Source organism: Python bivittatus, unplaced genomic scaffold (genome assembly GCF_059951505.1).
Source record: "Python bivittatus isolate LINGU-HERP-01145 unplaced genomic scaffold, Pbiv_v1 ctg000080_np1212, whole genome shotgun sequence".
Taxonomy (NCBI): domain Eukaryota; kingdom Metazoa; phylum Chordata; class Lepidosauria; order Squamata; family Pythonidae; genus Python; species Python bivittatus.
In genome coordinates, this window is record NW_028277035.1 from 13,209,069 (window position 1) to 13,228,095 (window position 19,027).

The 19,027-nt window shown below is 42.1% G+C and overlaps 1 protein-coding gene across 1 annotated transcript; it reads right to left on the reverse strand.

Moving 5' to 3' along the window:
* Positions 1-8,172: 8,172 nt before the first annotated feature.
* Positions 8,173-18,149, reverse strand: LOC103053319 (CCN family member 1-like). The gene is made up of 5 exons (XM_007436596.4): positions 17,900-18,149; positions 16,887-17,100; positions 14,421-14,747; positions 11,506-11,711; positions 8,173-10,994 (listed from the first exon to the last, which is right to left on the reverse strand). The coding sequence occupies exons 1-5, from the start codon at positions 17,948-17,950 to the stop codon at positions 10,686-10,688; spliced, it is 1,107 nt and encodes a 368-aa protein (XP_007436658.1). The 5' UTR covers positions 17,951-18,149; the 3' UTR covers positions 8,173-10,685.
* Positions 18,150-19,027: the final 878 nt, after the last annotated feature.

The window sequence follows — 19,027 nt, forward strand, 5'->3', positions numbered from 1 at the left end:
TGCCACCTGTTGTGACTTTGCTTTTAAAGACAAAGGTAAAACACTAGCAGCCTGTTACTGTTATTCTAAAATGGCAAGTCTATGTTTACTTAGTCATTTATAGAATTCTTCACCCCTGAACTTACTCACTGTCTCTCAGTGGACTTTTCAAGGCCTTTCCACTGACTTCAAGTGGGCCGTCAAAGCAAAACTGGAATTTCATCAGGAGATTTAATACTATTTCTCAAGGATTACATATGATATGGTTAATTATATCAGCAATGCCAGAAGGACTGATGCTCAATAACTGTTTTGTAAATGTTGCTAGATTATTTTTACTTATAGTACCTATGTTTCATTTCTCATTATGTTTATTTTTTTTTCTACTGCAGAAGGAATAGGAAGAAAAGTTCTTGGAATTTTTTGAAATTGTAAAATGAGAAAACATTTACACAAGAGAGAAGGGAAAATATGAATGAGCAGAGAAAGAGGCAGATATGAAGCCAAAAGATAAGAGAAGATCCATAGAAAAACTGTTGACAGAATATGAGTAAAATGAGATATCTTTGCAAAAACCAGGAGCTAAGATTATTGTTGTTATGGTAAAATAGAAGCATTAATGAAGATATCTCCAAAAATGGCTGCTTAAATTATCCCATTGTTTGGAAGAAGGTCCAAAACATAAACCAAATTATATCAATACAACATTATTATATCTCACTGTCCTTCAACCTTACCTAAAAATCTGTCAACTCTTGTAGCCTGTTGGAGGAAGAGAATCATTGAGATATTGCCTCTACAAGGGTCAGCAAAGAATTAACAATTCCAGTACTCCAGAATAGGTAGCAATGTCCCAGGAAGTGAAGCCCCAGGAATTGTGTTATTATAATAGGATATAACAAATTGGTTCTATGCTGTAACTGCTATTATAATTAAGAGAAGAAAGAGTGGTTAGGGGAAGAAACTGAATGGTCTGCATGGAAAGTCAGGACAAAGAAAATTGGGGCCACTGTGTTATGAGAGGTGAAGTTATCTATTAAACAGAGAAAAGGCTTTGCTGAAAGGTTTTCATTTGCTTTATTCCCTCTTTATGATTCTTGGGGCAGTTTTGACAGCAGCAAAATAGTTTCACAAGTTCAGGTGAACACTCTTAACCAAATTTCAGTCCTAGAGCAAATACTTACAGCGCTGTAAGACTTTTCTGAATGATCATGGAGATCAACACCCAATATCATAATTATAGTTTCACTAAATAACTCAATGAAGGAACAGTATTTAGGTACCTGGTTCATAGATTGAAAATCCTTGGTAATCTGCTATTCAGTTGAAACCAGAACTTTTCTTGTTGGGATTAATGGATAGACAATTAGAAAAGAGTTATGGAAGGTTGTTTTTATATATGAAAACTGCTGCAAGATTATTATATGCTCAAAAATGGAAAGATTCTGAAATTCCCACAACAGAGGAATGGCTGAATTAGCAGAGATGGCAAAATGGACTTGCTTGATTAGGGAAAGGACAGTAACTACATTTATTAGTGATTGGAAACCCCTTATGGACTTTTTGCTGAAACAAGAAAAAAATGAACTTGTGATTTATGGATTTAATGATTACAAAGGGTAGACTATAAAAAGAAGAGAGTTGTGCTGTAACCATAGAGTGGGTAAAATATAAATGTACTTATAACTGCTGTTAAGAAGATTGGAAGCCACTTCTTTATAACTTTTCCTTTCCTTTCCTTTCCTTTCCTTTCCTTTCCTTTCCTTTCCTTTCCTTTCCTGTCCTGTCCTGTCCTGTCCTGTCCTGTCCTTCCCTGTCCTTTCCTGTCCTGTCCTGTCCTTTCTCTTCCCTATTTCTTTCTTTGCACATTTTCACATACTTACTTATTACTTTTCCTTACTTTCCTTATTTTTTTCTTTCAAAATTTGTATTGTTTTATTTTTAAAATTTCATATATATGCAGTATGTATATATATATATATACATATATATACATATATATGAAAATCCTTGATAATCTGCATATGTAAATTTCATTTTTTTTTAGTTTTTGAGCATGTGGAAAATGATCATTTATGCTACCCTTCCCAATCTCTTCCTGACGCAAGAAGAAAGTAAAGGAAAAATCAGATTAAAAAAAAAATCACAATACATAAATGATTTACCCATATAAACATTTTTCGTTTACAGATATTGGTTTCTTTATTGCATTTAGTATGTAGGATTGCTCTGAAATTATCTTCACAACATCTCTTTGAGGTAGAGATAATGTTGTCCTATCACCCAGCGTCTATCTTCATGCAACAGTTTAACCATTATACTAAAAGAACAATGAGGGACAAAAGAAACATTAATCCCTGAAGATTTTCTCAGAAAATAATCCTGTTGTGATTAGTTTTTTTAAAAAAATAGGTGTAACTCAACTCATCCCTATATTTTCATCATGTTGATTAGAATTGACAGGAGTTGGATTCAACAACATTTGGTGGGCCACATCTTCGCCAGCCTAGTCTTTTCAAATTATTTTTCCAAGATTGGGGAAAGATTAAACTCACAAAGAATCCTGGCAATTGTAATATGGCAGGGACTATATACAGCTGGTATTAGCAGTATTGGGTGGGGGAGGGAATCTTGAATCCCACAGATTCATGCCTTTGATCCGACTTCTAAATTACTTTATCAACTCCTCAGTATATAATCAGACAAATTCCAGACTGAATCCTTAATCCAACTTTTGTGCCCCCCTTGCTTTGTCCAGTGATAAGAACCCTCTGTCCCAGGATATGGAAATCGCAAGGTCCTTTAGTCATGAACACAACCCATAGCAACCTTGAAGCCAAAGTCAAAACATCTGGAAATGCCCACCATATTTTTTGCCTCACATTCAAGTCATCTGTGCTTCTTGGTTATTTCTGCCTACAAAGGATTTACACTCAGAACCTCTTTCCTCTAAGCATGTTCTAAGGACTTCACATGTTCTAATCTCATAACTAGTTGTGACTTTAAAACTACTCACTTTGTCTTGCCTGGGCTATTGCCTGGCTATGTATCTAGCTAGCTAGCTAATAAATACATAATTAATAGTCTATGAAATAAGTGTTTTAATTTTATACAAACTAAATACATACAGAATGGTCTACAAAATATAGTTACCAAATTCAGTGAAACAGAGGGAGAGAGAGAGAGACCTATTAAAACTTCAGTGAATTTGAAAAGGCTAAGTGGGGTCAGATCTGGTTAATTCTTGGATGTGAGATCATTAGGACATACCAAAGTGATGGGCTAGACTGAGAAGTTAAAAAAAAAAAAACCCTAAACAAGGAAATGACAAACCACTTCCATATTGTTGCCAAGACAATTAACACGACCTGGCAATGTAGTCACCAGGAGTAAAGCTCAGCTCGTGGAAGTACTTGATTTAATGTTTTTAGGAAAGTACCAAGAACTATAAAAGTGTCAGTAAAAATGCTATAATTTGATTATTAGTAATAAATTAGGGAAAGCAGAGCAGGCTTCTGGAATTCTTCCCAACCCCTTCATAGTAGCTCTACTCTGGGCCATTTTTCCAAGAAGGAGGGGCATAGAATGGAAGAGTCGGCAAGATTCCAAGCCTTTGCCCAGTTGCCTTTCCCCGTGGGATGGGTTGGGGTTTTTTTTTCCTGGAATATCTTTCCTCCTGGCTCGATCCAGCCAATTTTCAAGATCAATCTTCCTTTTGCTGGCTTCTCCCCCCACCCCCCCTTTGATTCTGTTCTGTTCGGTTTTCAAGAGGATTATCCTAATGATGGTCATATAGACAAACAGCATCCCAACTCCTTTACACAATTTCTCTCCCAGATTGGGTTGGAAAGAATACTAAGGTAGGGGAAACATGGAGAATGTGGCTTCTGGAATTCTTTCCAGCTCTTTTACCAACAGTGGCTACCATAGGCAGTCCTGTATTTTTTCAGTATATCAAAGTAGTATATTGTGTCTATGTGTTTTTGCTTTTTCCCTTGTCTTGGGTCTTTGTGTGTCTTTCTGCTGGGAAGCACAGAGCAGACTTCATGTGATCTGCTCTAGACTGAGACAGAAGAGGAAGTACAGGCTTGGAATGGACCAACCAGCAACTTTCTGAGTCATCACCCAACTCCTCTCCCAGAAGAATGCATTGGGGGGAGAAGAATGCACTTTTTTTCCTGTAATGTTTTTCTCCAGAGGCCCATTTTCAAACTTAGTCTTCTTTTGCTAACTTTTTCCTCCAGGCCAAATTTCGTCCCATTCTTCGGTTTTTGGAGAATTATCCTGCTGAGCTCCTTTATGTAATTTATTTCCAACTTTCCATTGGGATGGAAAGAATAGAAACAGGTTCAAGTTAGTCACAAGTGGCTATTATGCCTATTATAGCAAGCTACAGAGAGTTGTTAACCTGGCTAAGCACCAGAGCTTAAACAAGAGGTGACTAAAAGTACTGAAAAGTTGCATATGTATTCCTGGGCTTAAAATGTGTACACCATATATGACCAATGCTATTTCAGTTGTAAAGATACCATTTACTTGTTTGTGGTAGGGTGGAAATCACCCAGTTTATACATCCCCTTTGCCTTCTTCCCTTGCCTTCTACACCAAATGATGCATTCAGTGTTTAGTGGTAACAGCTCTATTTTATGTCTTCCTTCAATAACCTTTATGCTGTTAGTAGGGAAGATCAACAAATTAGTTGTCTGTTTCTACTTACCAGTTGACTTCCCTAATTTGTAGAATTTATATTTCTGGAACCAGAGTGTTTCAGATTGATGGAATGGAAGGAAATTACATTTGGAAATCTAAGTTCCATGTTCAGTACTCGGTATTGTATGCAACCATCCCAAATCAGAAGAGATGTTTCCAGTTGAGAAAGGCTAGAGATTATACAAGCTATCTAGCAAAGTAATTGGCTACTGCTACTCTAAGTGCTCTTGTGTATTATTGAAAGGCTTAAGTTTCAAGTAAATTCTGCTGTTAGAAACCAGAAAAATTATCTCTACTTCTATATTCTGCTGTTTTGTTTCTAAGTGATTTATTTCCCAAAAGATGCACCATATTAGGCTGCAGTTGCAGGCCAAAAGAGAGATAATTTAGGTGGAGTGAAAAGTTTAACAATATAATCATTTTAGACCAGAACTGTCATCAGTATAAATCTAGTACTCACCCTCTGGCAATAGAAGAGGGTCTAAAAGCAAAAGGCCTTGATCTCACACTCTAAAAATCATATTTCAGGCAGCCAGCACAAAGACTGACCCTTAGATGGCAATAACGCTTTAATGGTATAATAAATTAACCCAAGAAAATTGCTTTCTAGGTCTTGAATACATTGTTGTTATAGCTGTTTTTTCAGAATGAGACCATAGAGCAACTTTCCCTAAGGTTCAGATCGATATGGTGTAGAGCAGGGTTCCTCAACCTTGGCAACTTTAAGACGGGTGGACTTCAACTCCCAGAATTCCCCAGCCAAGGCTCTGGGAGTTGAAGTCCACCCATCTTAAAGTTGCCAAGGTTGAGGAACCCTGGTGTAGAGATTAAGGTATTGGACTAGGACTGTGGAAACCCAAATTCATGTCTACCCTCACTTCCCTCACAAAGAGGGAAATTCACTGAATGACTTTGGGCCAGTTATTCTCTCAATCCAACCTGTATACTTGGGTTGTGGTGCAAGTACAAAGAAAGGAAAAACCTGCGTAAGCCACTTTTTGCTTCTGGAAAAAAAGCAGGTGGTAGTGGTGATGATAATAACACCAATGGGCATTGTAGTCTCCACCTAGTTGAGGAAACCTTATTGAGCATATCCCCAGAGTCTGAAGTCATTAAATGTTAAGATCTGATATTTTGGGAAAGATTCCCATTTCTTATGTACCTCAAATATAAATTTCCAATTAAGATTTTTTTCCCTAACTTTAGTTAGGAATCTGAAGTATTCTAGGTCTGAGATCAGTATGTGGTATCCTTTGTATCTGCCAAGATCTAAGAATTTCACCAAGCCCTATTAAGCCTCTACATGAAACAGTACTGTATGATCCACTATTTAAAATGACTCACAATATCTCGAAGCAACACTTTATCAGGGACATTCTGAAATTTTAAATTGGCAGCTCTAAGACACAGGACGATACTGCTCTTGTCAGATAAACCCACCCAGTTTACAGAGGGATCCCCTTGGCAATTTTTTTTTCTTTTTTAGATGTTTGAAAACTATTATCTACCACTTTCATCCTTTTTATTTGTTGTTTTTGTTTTAAATCCCTTACCCTCATCAGTATGATTTAACGGGATGTTTTTCATAACCTGCATTCTAAATTCTTCTTCTGTTTTGCACATTTATCTGAATATTTCTCTATAAAAAAGAAGACCTGTCATGATTAATCATTGTAAGCTACCCAGAATTTGCACAAGTAGGTGACCATAGGAATGGAAATGATAAGTGGTTTTTATATATTCTATTTATAAATCAATTATAAATAAATAAATGCTTGAACACATGCTTTGCAGGCAGAAATTCTCAGATTCAATCCCTGACATCTTCAAGGACTGAAAAAAAAAAATCCAGGTTTGAAACCTTAAAGAGCCTCTGCCATCACTGGGAACAATATTGGGCTATTTTGTTTAATTTTATGTTAAATATTTTACTTAAAGCAGCATTCCATAATCATTTATATTTTCAGAATGAATAAAAGAACAGCCCTGTTTGATCCATCCAGGGCCCATCTTGGTGGCCATGCAAATGTAATTGGAGGTGGGGGGGGGGCTCACATTGTGGGAGACACAGCCTGCTGTTGTTTTCCTACAACCTGGAGATCATGCTGAGCCTTTTAGACTAATAGCCAGTGATAGACTGTCCTCTATGAATGTAATAAATATGAAAATACATTAAATGTTATACTGAACGATTACTATTATCTTCTAAACTTATCCTCTTTCTTTAAATGCAAGTCTTAATGGTATCCTAAATGCAATCTTATTCTCTCTCCCATCATTCAATAATTACACTTTGCTAACACATTCATCTGGGATTACTACAGCAATGTCAGATTAGAATAATTATATATGCGTGCATGTGTGTGCTATTGTAGTATAGTACATTGTAGTATAGTACGTTGTCACTTAATGTTGTATATTGCGGATTTTATTTTATTGTTTTCATAGCAGTATCCCTATTGGCTATAACCAATTCCTATTGAATGATTCCAGATCTCCCACATTCAGCTTTATTCATATTGGATATGTATATGCCACATCCATCACAGCCCTTGACAAATTAAATTGCATTGGATTAAGTCAATCATCCATGGACCAAGGTTTGTTATATATAACTACTGGACTGTGTTCCACTAGTATTGGTCTCTCTAATCTCTGACTATGTCAGCACAACACATTCTGTTCCAGGGTTGAGAATGCTGAAAGCACTATATTATACTTATTACACACACGTATTGATTGAATGTGTCAGCTTTTAAAAGATAAGGCTATAGAGGTTAACATAACTGGCTGCTATAAATGATGTATATAAATACAACATACACTCTTGTTAATATCTCATGAAAGCCTTTCATTGCTTCCTGAGAAATAGGGACTGCGGGCCTAATGTAGTAGGAGGTGTGTGTATGTGCATGTGTGCATCCTGCTAAGGACACAGCAGTACCTACCTGCAGAAATGCAGCAAAATGAGCTGCACAAAGCCAAGCAAAGGAAGGGCTGATCTAAAAAAAATTGAACCCGCATCCTCGAAGCAAAGGCATTTAAACCTGACTTCCAAAGCTCTACACAAGGTTGGCTGAGCGCTATCCAAGATTGCCTTTGAATATTCCAACTCATGAGGAATGCTTTTCTTGGCAATACTCACCAGCAGGCTGGTTGGTTGGTTGGTTTTCAAATGGGCATTGCTCAACAATTATGCCAGTGCCTTGTGTTGCTGGGCTCCCAGATGCTAGGGGATGGCTCAGCTGATTATTCAATATCCAGTGATGTTTTCTGTAAAAGGAAGGGTCTGAGGAGTTCATCTGGAAGGAATCAGGAGTTTCCTGTTCTGCCTCCAGAAATTCAGAAGTACCTTACTGCTCTCAGTTTTCTTCTTCAAGAGGCTGTACATCTTCCACCAAAGGGCGTGGGGAGGGACATGACAATGTACAGAATTATAGCCATATTATCTTCGTTGAAATAAAGGACCAGCATAGCTTTGAATAAAATATATTTAAAAATAGCAGAAGCATTCCAAACAAGGCCAGGTCCTGCCTGTTCCCTTACAGATTTGGGAGGAAGAGTCCAAAATACCATTCCAATGCAAGTAGCTAGCAATGGTCACCCCCCACAGCTCAAGAATAGTCAGCTGCTTTTATTGTAACCATCTCTAAAGTCATTTTGAGAGAGTTGGAGATTCAAAAGTGATGGTTCTAAGAATCAAAAGCATGCTAGCACCCTCCAAGTGACTTTCAATTTTTCCTTCATTTGAAGCCCTACAATGAAAGCTTTTGAGGGCTGCCACATAAGCCAGAGATCAACCATGTGGTGCCTACACTCACCATGGCATTTGACCCCCCCCCCCACACACACAGTGTTCATGGGATCCCAAAATCAAATAATAATTAATTTTAAACTTAAAAGGCCAAAACAAAGAATGTCAAGTTCTCAGGCGATGGTGAGCAAGAACACAACCCTTTCACAAGATTTTGTAATCTCACTGGATTTGGGCTGTGTGTGTATGTGTGTGCCCCTTACAGCCCTTCCTGGAGGACCCCCATGGGCAAATAGTGGTCCCTGGACCACAGATTGGGAGTGGGTAATGGTTCCACAATCCCTTGCCACCGTTCATGTTGACTCAGGTTGATGGTAATTACAGCTGAATGCATTTAGTGGGCACCAGATGCCTACCACCCATCAAGAGAAATCAAAGCCCATAAGATATACTCACTCCATTGTCTATCTCTGGCAGAAGGTTGTTTTGGAAGTATTACATCAAGCCCATTATGAATATCAGCTCTTTTGGAAAGGCAGCATCCTGTTTCCCTGCTGCAGAGCCTTCTATCAAGCAGGAAGGGTCACAAAACAGAGAATAAAATGACAAACGCTGAACAATTCACTCTCGCAGCTCTAAGATTAAGATAGGAAGCATGGAATCAAAGCTTCACATACAGAAGGCAATGCACAGAGGGCTTCATTATGAAGCTAAATAGCCGTCACTCCAATCTAGTGTTGAAGCTTTCCTTCATGCAAAACAAACAAAACAAAGTCCATAAAATAAAATCATCTTCAGAGAAAAGAGTACTTTGCTGCACACATAAATATAGGTTTTTCCCAACTGCCCCAGTTTGACTTCAGTCCCTTCTAACGCTGCGCCCTGTTCTTTTGACCATTCCTTTTGCTGTTCACCAAGAACAGAGTGGGAGCAAGATGCTTTTTTTTTTTTTTAAGTGCTTTTGTAAAGGGTGCTCTTTGGCTCAATCATTGGTTGGAGAATGGAAGGTATCTCAGGCGCTGCTTTTTATACATCTCTGCTGCTGCCACCCAACACATAATTCTTCTGTGCAACTATCATCTTTGGACAAACTTTTTAAACTTGTTCAGCAGAGGTTAACATGGGAAAAAGTTCCCACATATGGAACACCTCCTCTTTCAACTCCACTTTAACCCATTTTAAAATGTCTGTTTGTTCTGCCCATAAAGTACTTTCATTTTTCCTCTATATGAAACATCTCTCCATGAATGTGAAGCGTAAAAGCTAGACTGGCAACAACAGTCTGGTAACCTAACGAAGTGCAAACTAGAGAAAGAGACTGAAGGTAGACCGTGGAGGCCTAGGGTCTTTATGCAGACTCCCTTCCTGCTGGATCATTGGAAGTGGCTCCATCCAGAAAATATCTTGCCACTAGGGGGCACTGTGTGCCGGCAATAAGGCAGCCTTCGGTGGGCAAACTAGCACTGAAGGATGAGGGGGAAGTAAATAGAGTAGACGTGAACAATGGTGATATAAGGGAGAGGAAGATCCAGCCAGCCTTTCTTTCTGGCCACTTGGTCAGAAAAATCACAGGAGGGTTGGGGGTGGGGGAATACATACTTTGTTGCCTGAACTTTGTCTCGCATTTCCTTCTAATTCCTTATTCATTAGGCTGCTTTAAGGTTGTATTGCCAGATCCCAAACTCATCAGAATTATACCTCTTTTGAAGGACAACTTACTCCAGCATAGTTGCTCCTTATCTAACTTAAAGTGTACTATGTTTTTTTCCAAGTCCTGGGATCTTGAAGATGTCAAAACTGCCCATGTTGGGATTTGGCAACCTGAACCAGAACCCTCCAGCTACCAATAGTGCATAATGCTGTGCTTCCTCCTTCTTTCCAGCATGAGGGCCATGAAATTCAAACAATCAGAAGTCTTTATTTGAGTCTTCCACTAGTAGAGTAAGGCTCAGTTCCAGCCTGAGCCTGGCTGGACTGAATAGAGAGATTGACATCAGTGCTATTCGATCCATTCCCAGCCACTAGATATCCACGCTCCCAACATAGCCCAATGCATTCTGCAAATACCGAAGGGTTAGGCCATTTCCAAATGCCATATTGTCTTCCAAATTTGCATTCAGGAGAGCAGAGCAACTACAGCTTGTCTTAGCTTCATGGATCAAGCAGGGGGCCTTGATGACCCAAAGTAATTTGGGAGATCCGTCAGCTCGCCAGCCACCAGCAGAGAACTCGGCATGCTCTATCATTCCAGGAACTTGTGAATGTCCCCATTCAGCTGATATTGGGGGCCCATAGCAGCTTCACTCAGCAGTGGGCAGTGAGCTGCCCCACACTGGCAAGTGTGGATCATCATGACGTTCTTTGTAAAAGTGCTTCCATCAGGACAACGGAAGGGTACATTTAGTGTACGAGTACGCAGGGGTACACAGCAGCGGCCATCCAGGCAGGCCCCACAGAAACTTGGCTGGTAACGGCGTGGGCTTTTGCAACCAGCATAACTGAATCTCACTGGCTCTTGCACTTTGTGTGTCCTCAGACAATTCTTGCCTTTCTGAAAAAGGAAAGGAAAGCATTTAATGCTACACTTAGAGTCCTCTCTCAGCCCCAGAGTGCTATGAATTAGTATAGCTTTCCTCAGTGTGGTGTACTGGGGCAACCCAGCCTAAACCTCCCACCAGCATGGGCAGCAGAATTCTGAAGTTGTAGTCCCAAATATCCCTGGAGAAGATCAAGCTACAGAACACTCATTTAGGGTGCCTGAAATGAGAACCGCCGATCAGCATGCAGTTAGGAGACACTGACTCCTTTCCATTCATTAGACACCTCATTCCTTACCCAGAATCTCTCCAATACCTGGCTGCAGGAAACCCACATTTGTTTATTTCTTAACACATACGTGCCCATTCTGATTTCCAGAAACGGGCTGTAACTGTAAGCTTCTCTTCCCCATTTGGATTACAAAGGGTCAACTCACACAGCATGGTCTGTGGTTAGGATCAATGGGGAAGGCTGCTATTACCAATACCCCCACCCCACCCCTTCTTTGGGTTCTGCAATCTCACCTTTAGCTTTGAAAAATCAGGCTGCCCACAGGGCCTGATCTGACACAACCGAGTTTCTTTGATCAGCTTGCAATGGGGATTGTTGCTATTGATGCGGGTAGAGATGCCAAATCCACAGCTCTTAGAGCACGGTGACCAGTGTGTGGTCTGAGCCAAGCATTTGCGCTCCTGCTTTGTAACCTGATCCTGGAAGAATGGCCTCCATCCTGGGGACAGAGATGGAAACCCTCATTACTTCACCATCACACGGATCCCAAGGGCACAAAGAGCAGAACAACTGCACATGACTGTAAGCAACAAGATGCTGTTGATGGACCAGTGGTGGGCAACCATTAGTGCACTGCTGGTGAGTTGCTCAGAGGCTGGGCACTTTCAGAAACAGAGTGTTGAATTATTTAGATGCTCAGATTTATCCAGCAATGCTCTTATGTTGAGAAGAGCCTCTGTGGCAGTCCTGCTACTCAAAATGGGAATTGCATGAAGAGGTCAAAGCAAGCCATGTATCATGGAGGAAATACAGAAAAGATGGTTATAGCAGGGAAAAGAGAAGAAAGAGGAAGAAATAGAACAAATATGAGCTCTGGGGTTTAGATACCAACTTTGCTGGGTTTAAGACTTTGGTGACTAAGCAGTGTATCAAGTCAGTGGGGCCCACCTGATGTCTGCAGAACATGCCTCTTCTTCTTCACCCCTGTAAGGTTAAGAATGTCTGAGGACGATCCTTGCCTCTATTTTGCCATGGAAAATTAAACAAGAGGCAGGGCTGTTTCTCACAGCCATGTGTTTCCTCCTGTCCTTGAGCTGGGAAGAAGTTATATTGACATAAATTGTGCTGCCCCTCCCACCTAACTTTATCATGCCTCAGCAACAAGGATGGACAGTGTTGCTGCCTTCATGTAACTTTTAACACAGGGTAGTTTCAGGGCAGTGATTGATGGATTCCTTGCCAAGCTTTCCAGAAGAAAAACCAGCCACCGAGCACTCTCCTAAACATGTGACAGTGGGGCTGATAAATCAAGCCTTAATTTTTATCATTTATTACCTGCTTCTTCTGACCTATCACACTCCCAGGAGATCCACAATCCTCTGAAAAACCTGCAATGATCCAAATAACCTCTAGATGGCAGCATCTATGACACCATTTCATAGTCCTGTCATAGAAAACATATCTACTTCAAACAATCTGTGCCCTCCCCACCTGAGAGATGGGGATGGGGAAAATTCAATGGACAACAACTTTAGGAGACCGCCTTTGGCCAAAAAGCCTGCCTGAGAGATCAAAAGAGCTCACTGGAAATGCAGAGATGCCTGACCCAGAAAGATCTCAGTGCTACTGTGCCTTTAGATCATTTGTCTCTAGATCTTTTTTTTTAATTTTCTGAAGCCAATTTCCTCTGCAAATCATTTTTGATCAGGCAAAGCACCTTTTCCCTCTCCCACCTCCCATTCCTTGTGGGTGTGTGTGTCTCTTAGGCTTTTCCTATTTTTACACACACACACACACGTACTGTACACTCATACTAAATAGCAAGATTCCTGCTATTCTATCGATCTCCTGGGAGTCTGATATTCCAATGGAAAGGTGAAAAGACCAGGTTGCAGCCAAAACCAAAATACTCATGGAGGCATAGTGCCCAACAGCTGAATGGGGAGAGACCCATTGGAATTCAGCAGACAGTGCTCCCTGGCCGTGTCATCCCAAGGTGCGTCTGCCTGGGAAGTTTTGCGTTGGGAAAGGAAACACTACTTCCAAACTGGAACAACTAAGGATGGGTCTAGGCTGCCTCAGTAGTGGGCTGGGAATGAGATGGAGGCAGTGCCATGAGGACGTGTCCCACAAAAACAGTCAACCATCTTCTTGCTGTGGCTAGCAGGATGTGAGAATGAACCCACAGAATTGTCTGGCAATCCCCTTGCAATCATCTGAGAACTTGAGAAGTGCAGTTGCCCTCCGTAAATCAGGTGAAATCACCTCCTCACATGGATGCAGTGTTTTCTGACCCCACCCTCATCACCCCCAGGCATGTTTAGTAGAAATAGCAGCTGGAAACCAAAGCAAATGCAAATGGAGAATCACATTTCATGACCTCAAGGAGCATCAGATTTAGATCCCAAAAGGGCAACAGGCTACTGCCATTCTTACCCCTATTTTTGTTTAGCGTCTCCATCCAACTTAGAATCAGCTCCCAACACAGGGCGAGCTTTTCATCTCTTGTTGTTGGAAGAAAACTGTTCTTAAGCTCAACTGGTTATATATCCTATGCCCATCTTCTCAAAGCACAAACTTTTGAGAGTGCACAGATTGCATACAGACAACAAAAGACTCAGCCTCAACCAGAAAATTCAATGGACAACAACTTTAGGAGACCGCCTTTGGCCAAAACCTGGCCGCAGGAATCCTTATACTGATGTCACATTCAATTACATTAAGATTATATTGCTGCGGTTTTCCATGTATTGCCCCTGAAAACCTAATCTGAGTAAGACACAGGCCTAAAAAGTGCTACTAGAGTTATATAACATGAATGAAGTGTCCCCACAAACTACTTTAAGAATAGTAAACTTATCCTGAAGCAGTAATCCCATGCAGAGAGCCTATGACATTCCAGCCTTAAAAAGTTGATGACTAATGGATATTCTGGTTAGGTACACTGCACTGGTTGTTCCTTCAAAAGAATATCCCTGACAGAGGCAACTTTGTGGCCTTATAGCTACCCCTCCCTAGCTCTTTGAAACAATTATAAATTGCAAAATCCTCTCTCCCTGTGATTTCTTTCCAACTTTACCAAGATGAATGTTTCTTTCAGTTGAACACTGGAAATGCTTAGAGACCCTAACTGAACACACCCGCTTACACTGGTGGGGCTTGAGTCACACCCTACACTTTGCTGAGTCTCTCCCTTCTGCCCACTCACCTGGCAGGTTTTTCCAGTGTCCACCTTTGCCCACATAGATGAGTTCATTGCTACTGGCCTCTCCATTTGAGTTGTACTCAAAGGTGACACCTCCATACTTCTTGGGTCCTTTATTGCAGACAAACTTCTTGCAGCATTGACCAGGCACTTTAAGGAGCCGGGGACTGGGACAGCCTAGCGAGGCCAGAGGCAGTTCCAGTGGGCAGAGTGGCTGGCAACCTACTGCTCCATCAATGCAAGTGCACTGATGTTTGCAGCTAGGCTGAAAATTCTCTCCGTTTTGGTAGATACGGCCATTGTATTCGCAGGTCCGACCTTCTTGCTTTGCTGAGGAAGGGAAGAAAAAAGATGTCACTCCAATTTAGTAGTTGTGTCTTTAAAGACATAATATATATAACTTACACATTTATAAGTGGATCCTGCTAGAAGCTACAGATCGCATGAACTACCAAGGTATAGTGTTAGGGCAAACTACCACTAATCATGCCACCCAAGTTCCTTTTTTTCTCCCAAACCAGATAGTTTTTTATTAATCTATTTTCAAACATACATAAGATCCTTTGAAATAACTGCAAAAGGAAATCTTCATCATTCTGAACTCCAACACAAAATCCCCCCGCAGCCTATATCTAATTAGGATTTGACCTTCATGGTCACCAGGGAGCACTGATCGCACAACAGATCTCAAAAAATAACCAAGAGGTATTGAGAAGACTTCAAGGTCACTTCCTACTGGTCTGCTCTAATATACAACTTTAGTTCAAGCTGGGAGTGGTCCTCATCAAAACATACCTGAAAGCCTCAGAATTAGATTATGCAGAAGTGAAAAACACAGCAAGCCATTGGCTACCAGCATCAGAAGTGAGAGAAAAATATTTATGTGCAGAACTGAGTTTTGAGGGGCCATGTCAACAAGAGGTGAGTGTCCTGAGCTTTAAATAGACATGTGAAAACAGGATGTCAAAAGCACACATAGTCTGGGATCAGGTTGCGGTGGCTTGGGACAGGATTGGAGGGCCTTCTGCTAGAGCAGCCAGCATGCTGGCTGGGGAATTCTGGGAGCTGAAGTCCATATATCTTCAAGTTGCCAAGGTTGAGAAACACTGGGCTAGAGGGTCTGGTCAGAAGAATTCTAGCATAAAAGGATGTGGTTTTCACCTTCTTGCTCTGCAGCTGTTTGTCTTCTTTTCATTGTTCTTTCTGGGTGTATAGGGTTTCTCTTATTTGCTGTATATTTTTCCACTGCGTGTATGAGGTTATGGGCTTCCCTAAATGATCTAGGTCACCAGTTTTTAAAGCAAGTCTGCTCACATGTGTACTTCCTAGATATCCTACCTATGGAAATACCTTGGGACAAAATGTCATCTATTCTGCCTGCTAAGGAGCAAACCTCCTTCAGTTATGCAATCTAATTTTCTATGTGCATTCTTTCTCACTTTTATTTTCACTTCCATGTACTGATCAACAAACATATCCATTCTCTCAAATCTGTGGATTTATATCATTGCCCCGATCTTTTTGTATATTTCTCTACTACTGAGCACAGAAGCTACTAGGCACTACAGAGGTCCCATACTTGCCAGCAATCTGGAGGAAGCTGGGATAAGACACAGTATTTCTGAAACTTGCACAAGTTATCTGCATCAGCTCTGAATGATCTCCCTATCTCCAATAACTTCCGAACTTCTCTGAAAAATACCACTGGGGCATGGAGACCAGTTCAACTTTGATTTATAAGCCAATGGCTCAGATGAACAAAACTGTTAAACCATTGGTCCATCTAGTCAAAACTGTCTACACAGAGTGATGGGCAGTGGCTCTCCAGGCCTTCTGCCAGTCGCCCACCCTATTTGGAAATACTGTATCAACTATCTCCTATGACCTTTTTGCATGCAAAGATTGTGCCCTGCCAAAATCTGCCACAAAGCAATGAATGAATGAATGAATCTTTCTAGGGCAGGTGGATTTGGAACCATTCCCTGCTTCCCATATAGAATGCTGCTGTCTTGTGAAACTAATGGTAACTTATCTGAAAAGTAGGTCAACCACTTTTCAACGCTTAATCACCTAGGAACTTCACTGGGGTGAATACTATGTTATGAACCAGAACAATTTATAACTTCACTGCAAATTCGTAACTATTAACATATTGTAATAGGACAAACATGAAGAAATCCCTTTATAAAATGCTTACAAAATTGTTTTAAAGGAGGAATTTGATTTTTTTTTTTATTTGCTAAAAATAGCCCAATTTCAGCAGTAGATTTCTAGAAATACAACAGTGGAACTCCAACCTTGTATCATTCAGACATGCTTTTGGATGACAACCTCCAGACCCCTCTTCCAGCATGGCTGGGAATGGAGGAAGCTGTAATCCACCTCAGCTACAGCTACCAGATTGTGAAGGCTCCTCCAGCTCCGGTTATGTGCGTGCTAAGAATATAAGAGAGATTCTGCACCTCTTACCCCAACAGATGCCCCGACTCGCTAACGGGTCGGCCCCAAAATTGCACTCCAGGCCTTTATGAGGGTCGCAGGGCGACAGCCTGTCACAGTCCTCGTTGAGCTGGCGGGCGCACACTTGGCAGCAGCCACAATCGTCCAAAATCGAGCTGACGCCGGGGGGGCAGCGAAGGGGGCTTCTGGCGCAGCGGCATGGGACAGGGCAGCGGCACGCGACCTGCAAAAGAGAGCCAGCGGCCGGGAAAGGCAGTTCTTTCGGCAGCCGTCGGAGGAAACCGTCCAACTAACCATCCGCCAACCTCCAGCTCAGAACAAAAGCACGAAGTCCCTTCCGCGGCTGGCGCTTCAGGAGCGAGCGGTTTCGCCTTTCCGCCGGTTGCTTCTCCCCTTTTTTAAGGGCGGCACCGAAATAGTTTGCTAGAGGGCGCTGCGTGCCGCGCAGTCGCGGCGTTCTCTCCCCGCCGCCTCCCACCTCCTTCAGGCGTCCCAAGCTCTCTGTCCCACGGACCTCGCGGGGATCAAATGCCGGGACGATCAAAGCGGCCGCCGCGGGGACCCCGGAGGCCACGCGACCAGCAGCTCTGGCAGGCGACAGAGCCAGAAAAGGAAACCGCTCCGAACGTTCGACGGGGCGGTTCCATTCCTGGAGCTGCCGGGTTTAGAGGGGCAGTAAGGTTTGGCCGGGTGCCCTCCTGGGTGTTGCGGAGCATCCAGAAAGTGCCCGGACGCCGAGCCGAATTCGGTGGCCAGACGAAACCGGAACACGAATGGAAGTACACCCATCCCGACACCTGGGCGTGATCGGAGTCAGCCAAATCCCCCGGCCGAGAAAGTCAGCGTTGGGGGCTAAGCCAGTTAGAAACTTCTACTGGAAATTTAGTGAGAATTTGATCCAACTCCGTCATGATTTCTGCTGATTGACGGCTAGTACGCTGCTTGCTGCCATGTTGTCAATAACGTCGCACCCCCAATTCACTTATCGAAGCAGAGGAAAAAGTCTAGCTAGGACTACTCACCAGAGAAAAATACAGCAGGAAAGCAACGCAGGTCAGGGCAGCCAGTCTCATTACTGTTCGATAAGAAAAGGCGGCCAGGAAGGGGGAGACTATGGCTGAAGGAGAGAAACAAAAACACCAGGGAAGCGAACTCCCGAGGGATTGGGATGAGACAGAATTTAAAGTTGCTGCAAAATTGTCTCCCAGATGCCTTGTCTCTATAAGGTCTCAGGACACTGATACACGCCCTTTTGCGCAACTTTCAATACCTACAAAGCTATTCCGTTCTTTCTGTATTTATATTTTCCCCGGGGCCCCTCCCACCTACCGGGCTGGGAGCCAATAGGAACCTCCTGTCAGCCAATAGCAACGGTGGCGCACTTCCAAACATTCCAGGGGAGGGACTTTGGAAAGGTAGGAGGGGCCGCATGAATAGAGTCATTCATAAAATTAGAAGGCCAATGCATTCCGAGGCGATGTGCGCTTTAGCCTCGCGCGGGCCAGGATGTTCCGCTAGCAGAGAAGCGCTTTTTATGCAGACTGTTGAATAAGGTTCTTACTCCCATGGGGCACATCGCTGCATAGGCGATCCAGTCTGAGGAGCAGCCACAAACATTCCTGACATGCAAAAAAACAAATTAGGCAGAAGGAAAACATCATGGAAGAAGGAAAATAAACGGAAGGAGGCCAACATTGCGTTTTCCAGAGCGAACCTCTGGTCTGACTCTAAGGTAGATCAAAGGCACACCGAACCGGGATCATCAAATGCTTGAGATTACTATGGAGAATCTGAATGTAACTATGCATATGATATTCTGTACAGTTTTTGGGAGAGTGCACAAGTCTGAAGTCAGACTGAATTTATACCAATGGATCTGGCTTAATTTTATGCTGTTAATATTAAATGCACATAGACGCATCAGAGAGAATGAGGGCCAGCATTGCTAAACCACAGTTGTAATGAAAAGGGGAGGATTGGCATCTGTTCTGCCCTCAGCTCCTTGGGGAGAGGAGGGGAGAATTACTATCCCTAGAGTTACCTGGATGCTGTAGTTCAATTTATCTACCTGTAGTCTCATTTTTTATGAAGCCATATGACAATTTTTAGGGGCCTTGTTTCAAATGCTCCCCATGTGCTGAGGGATGAAG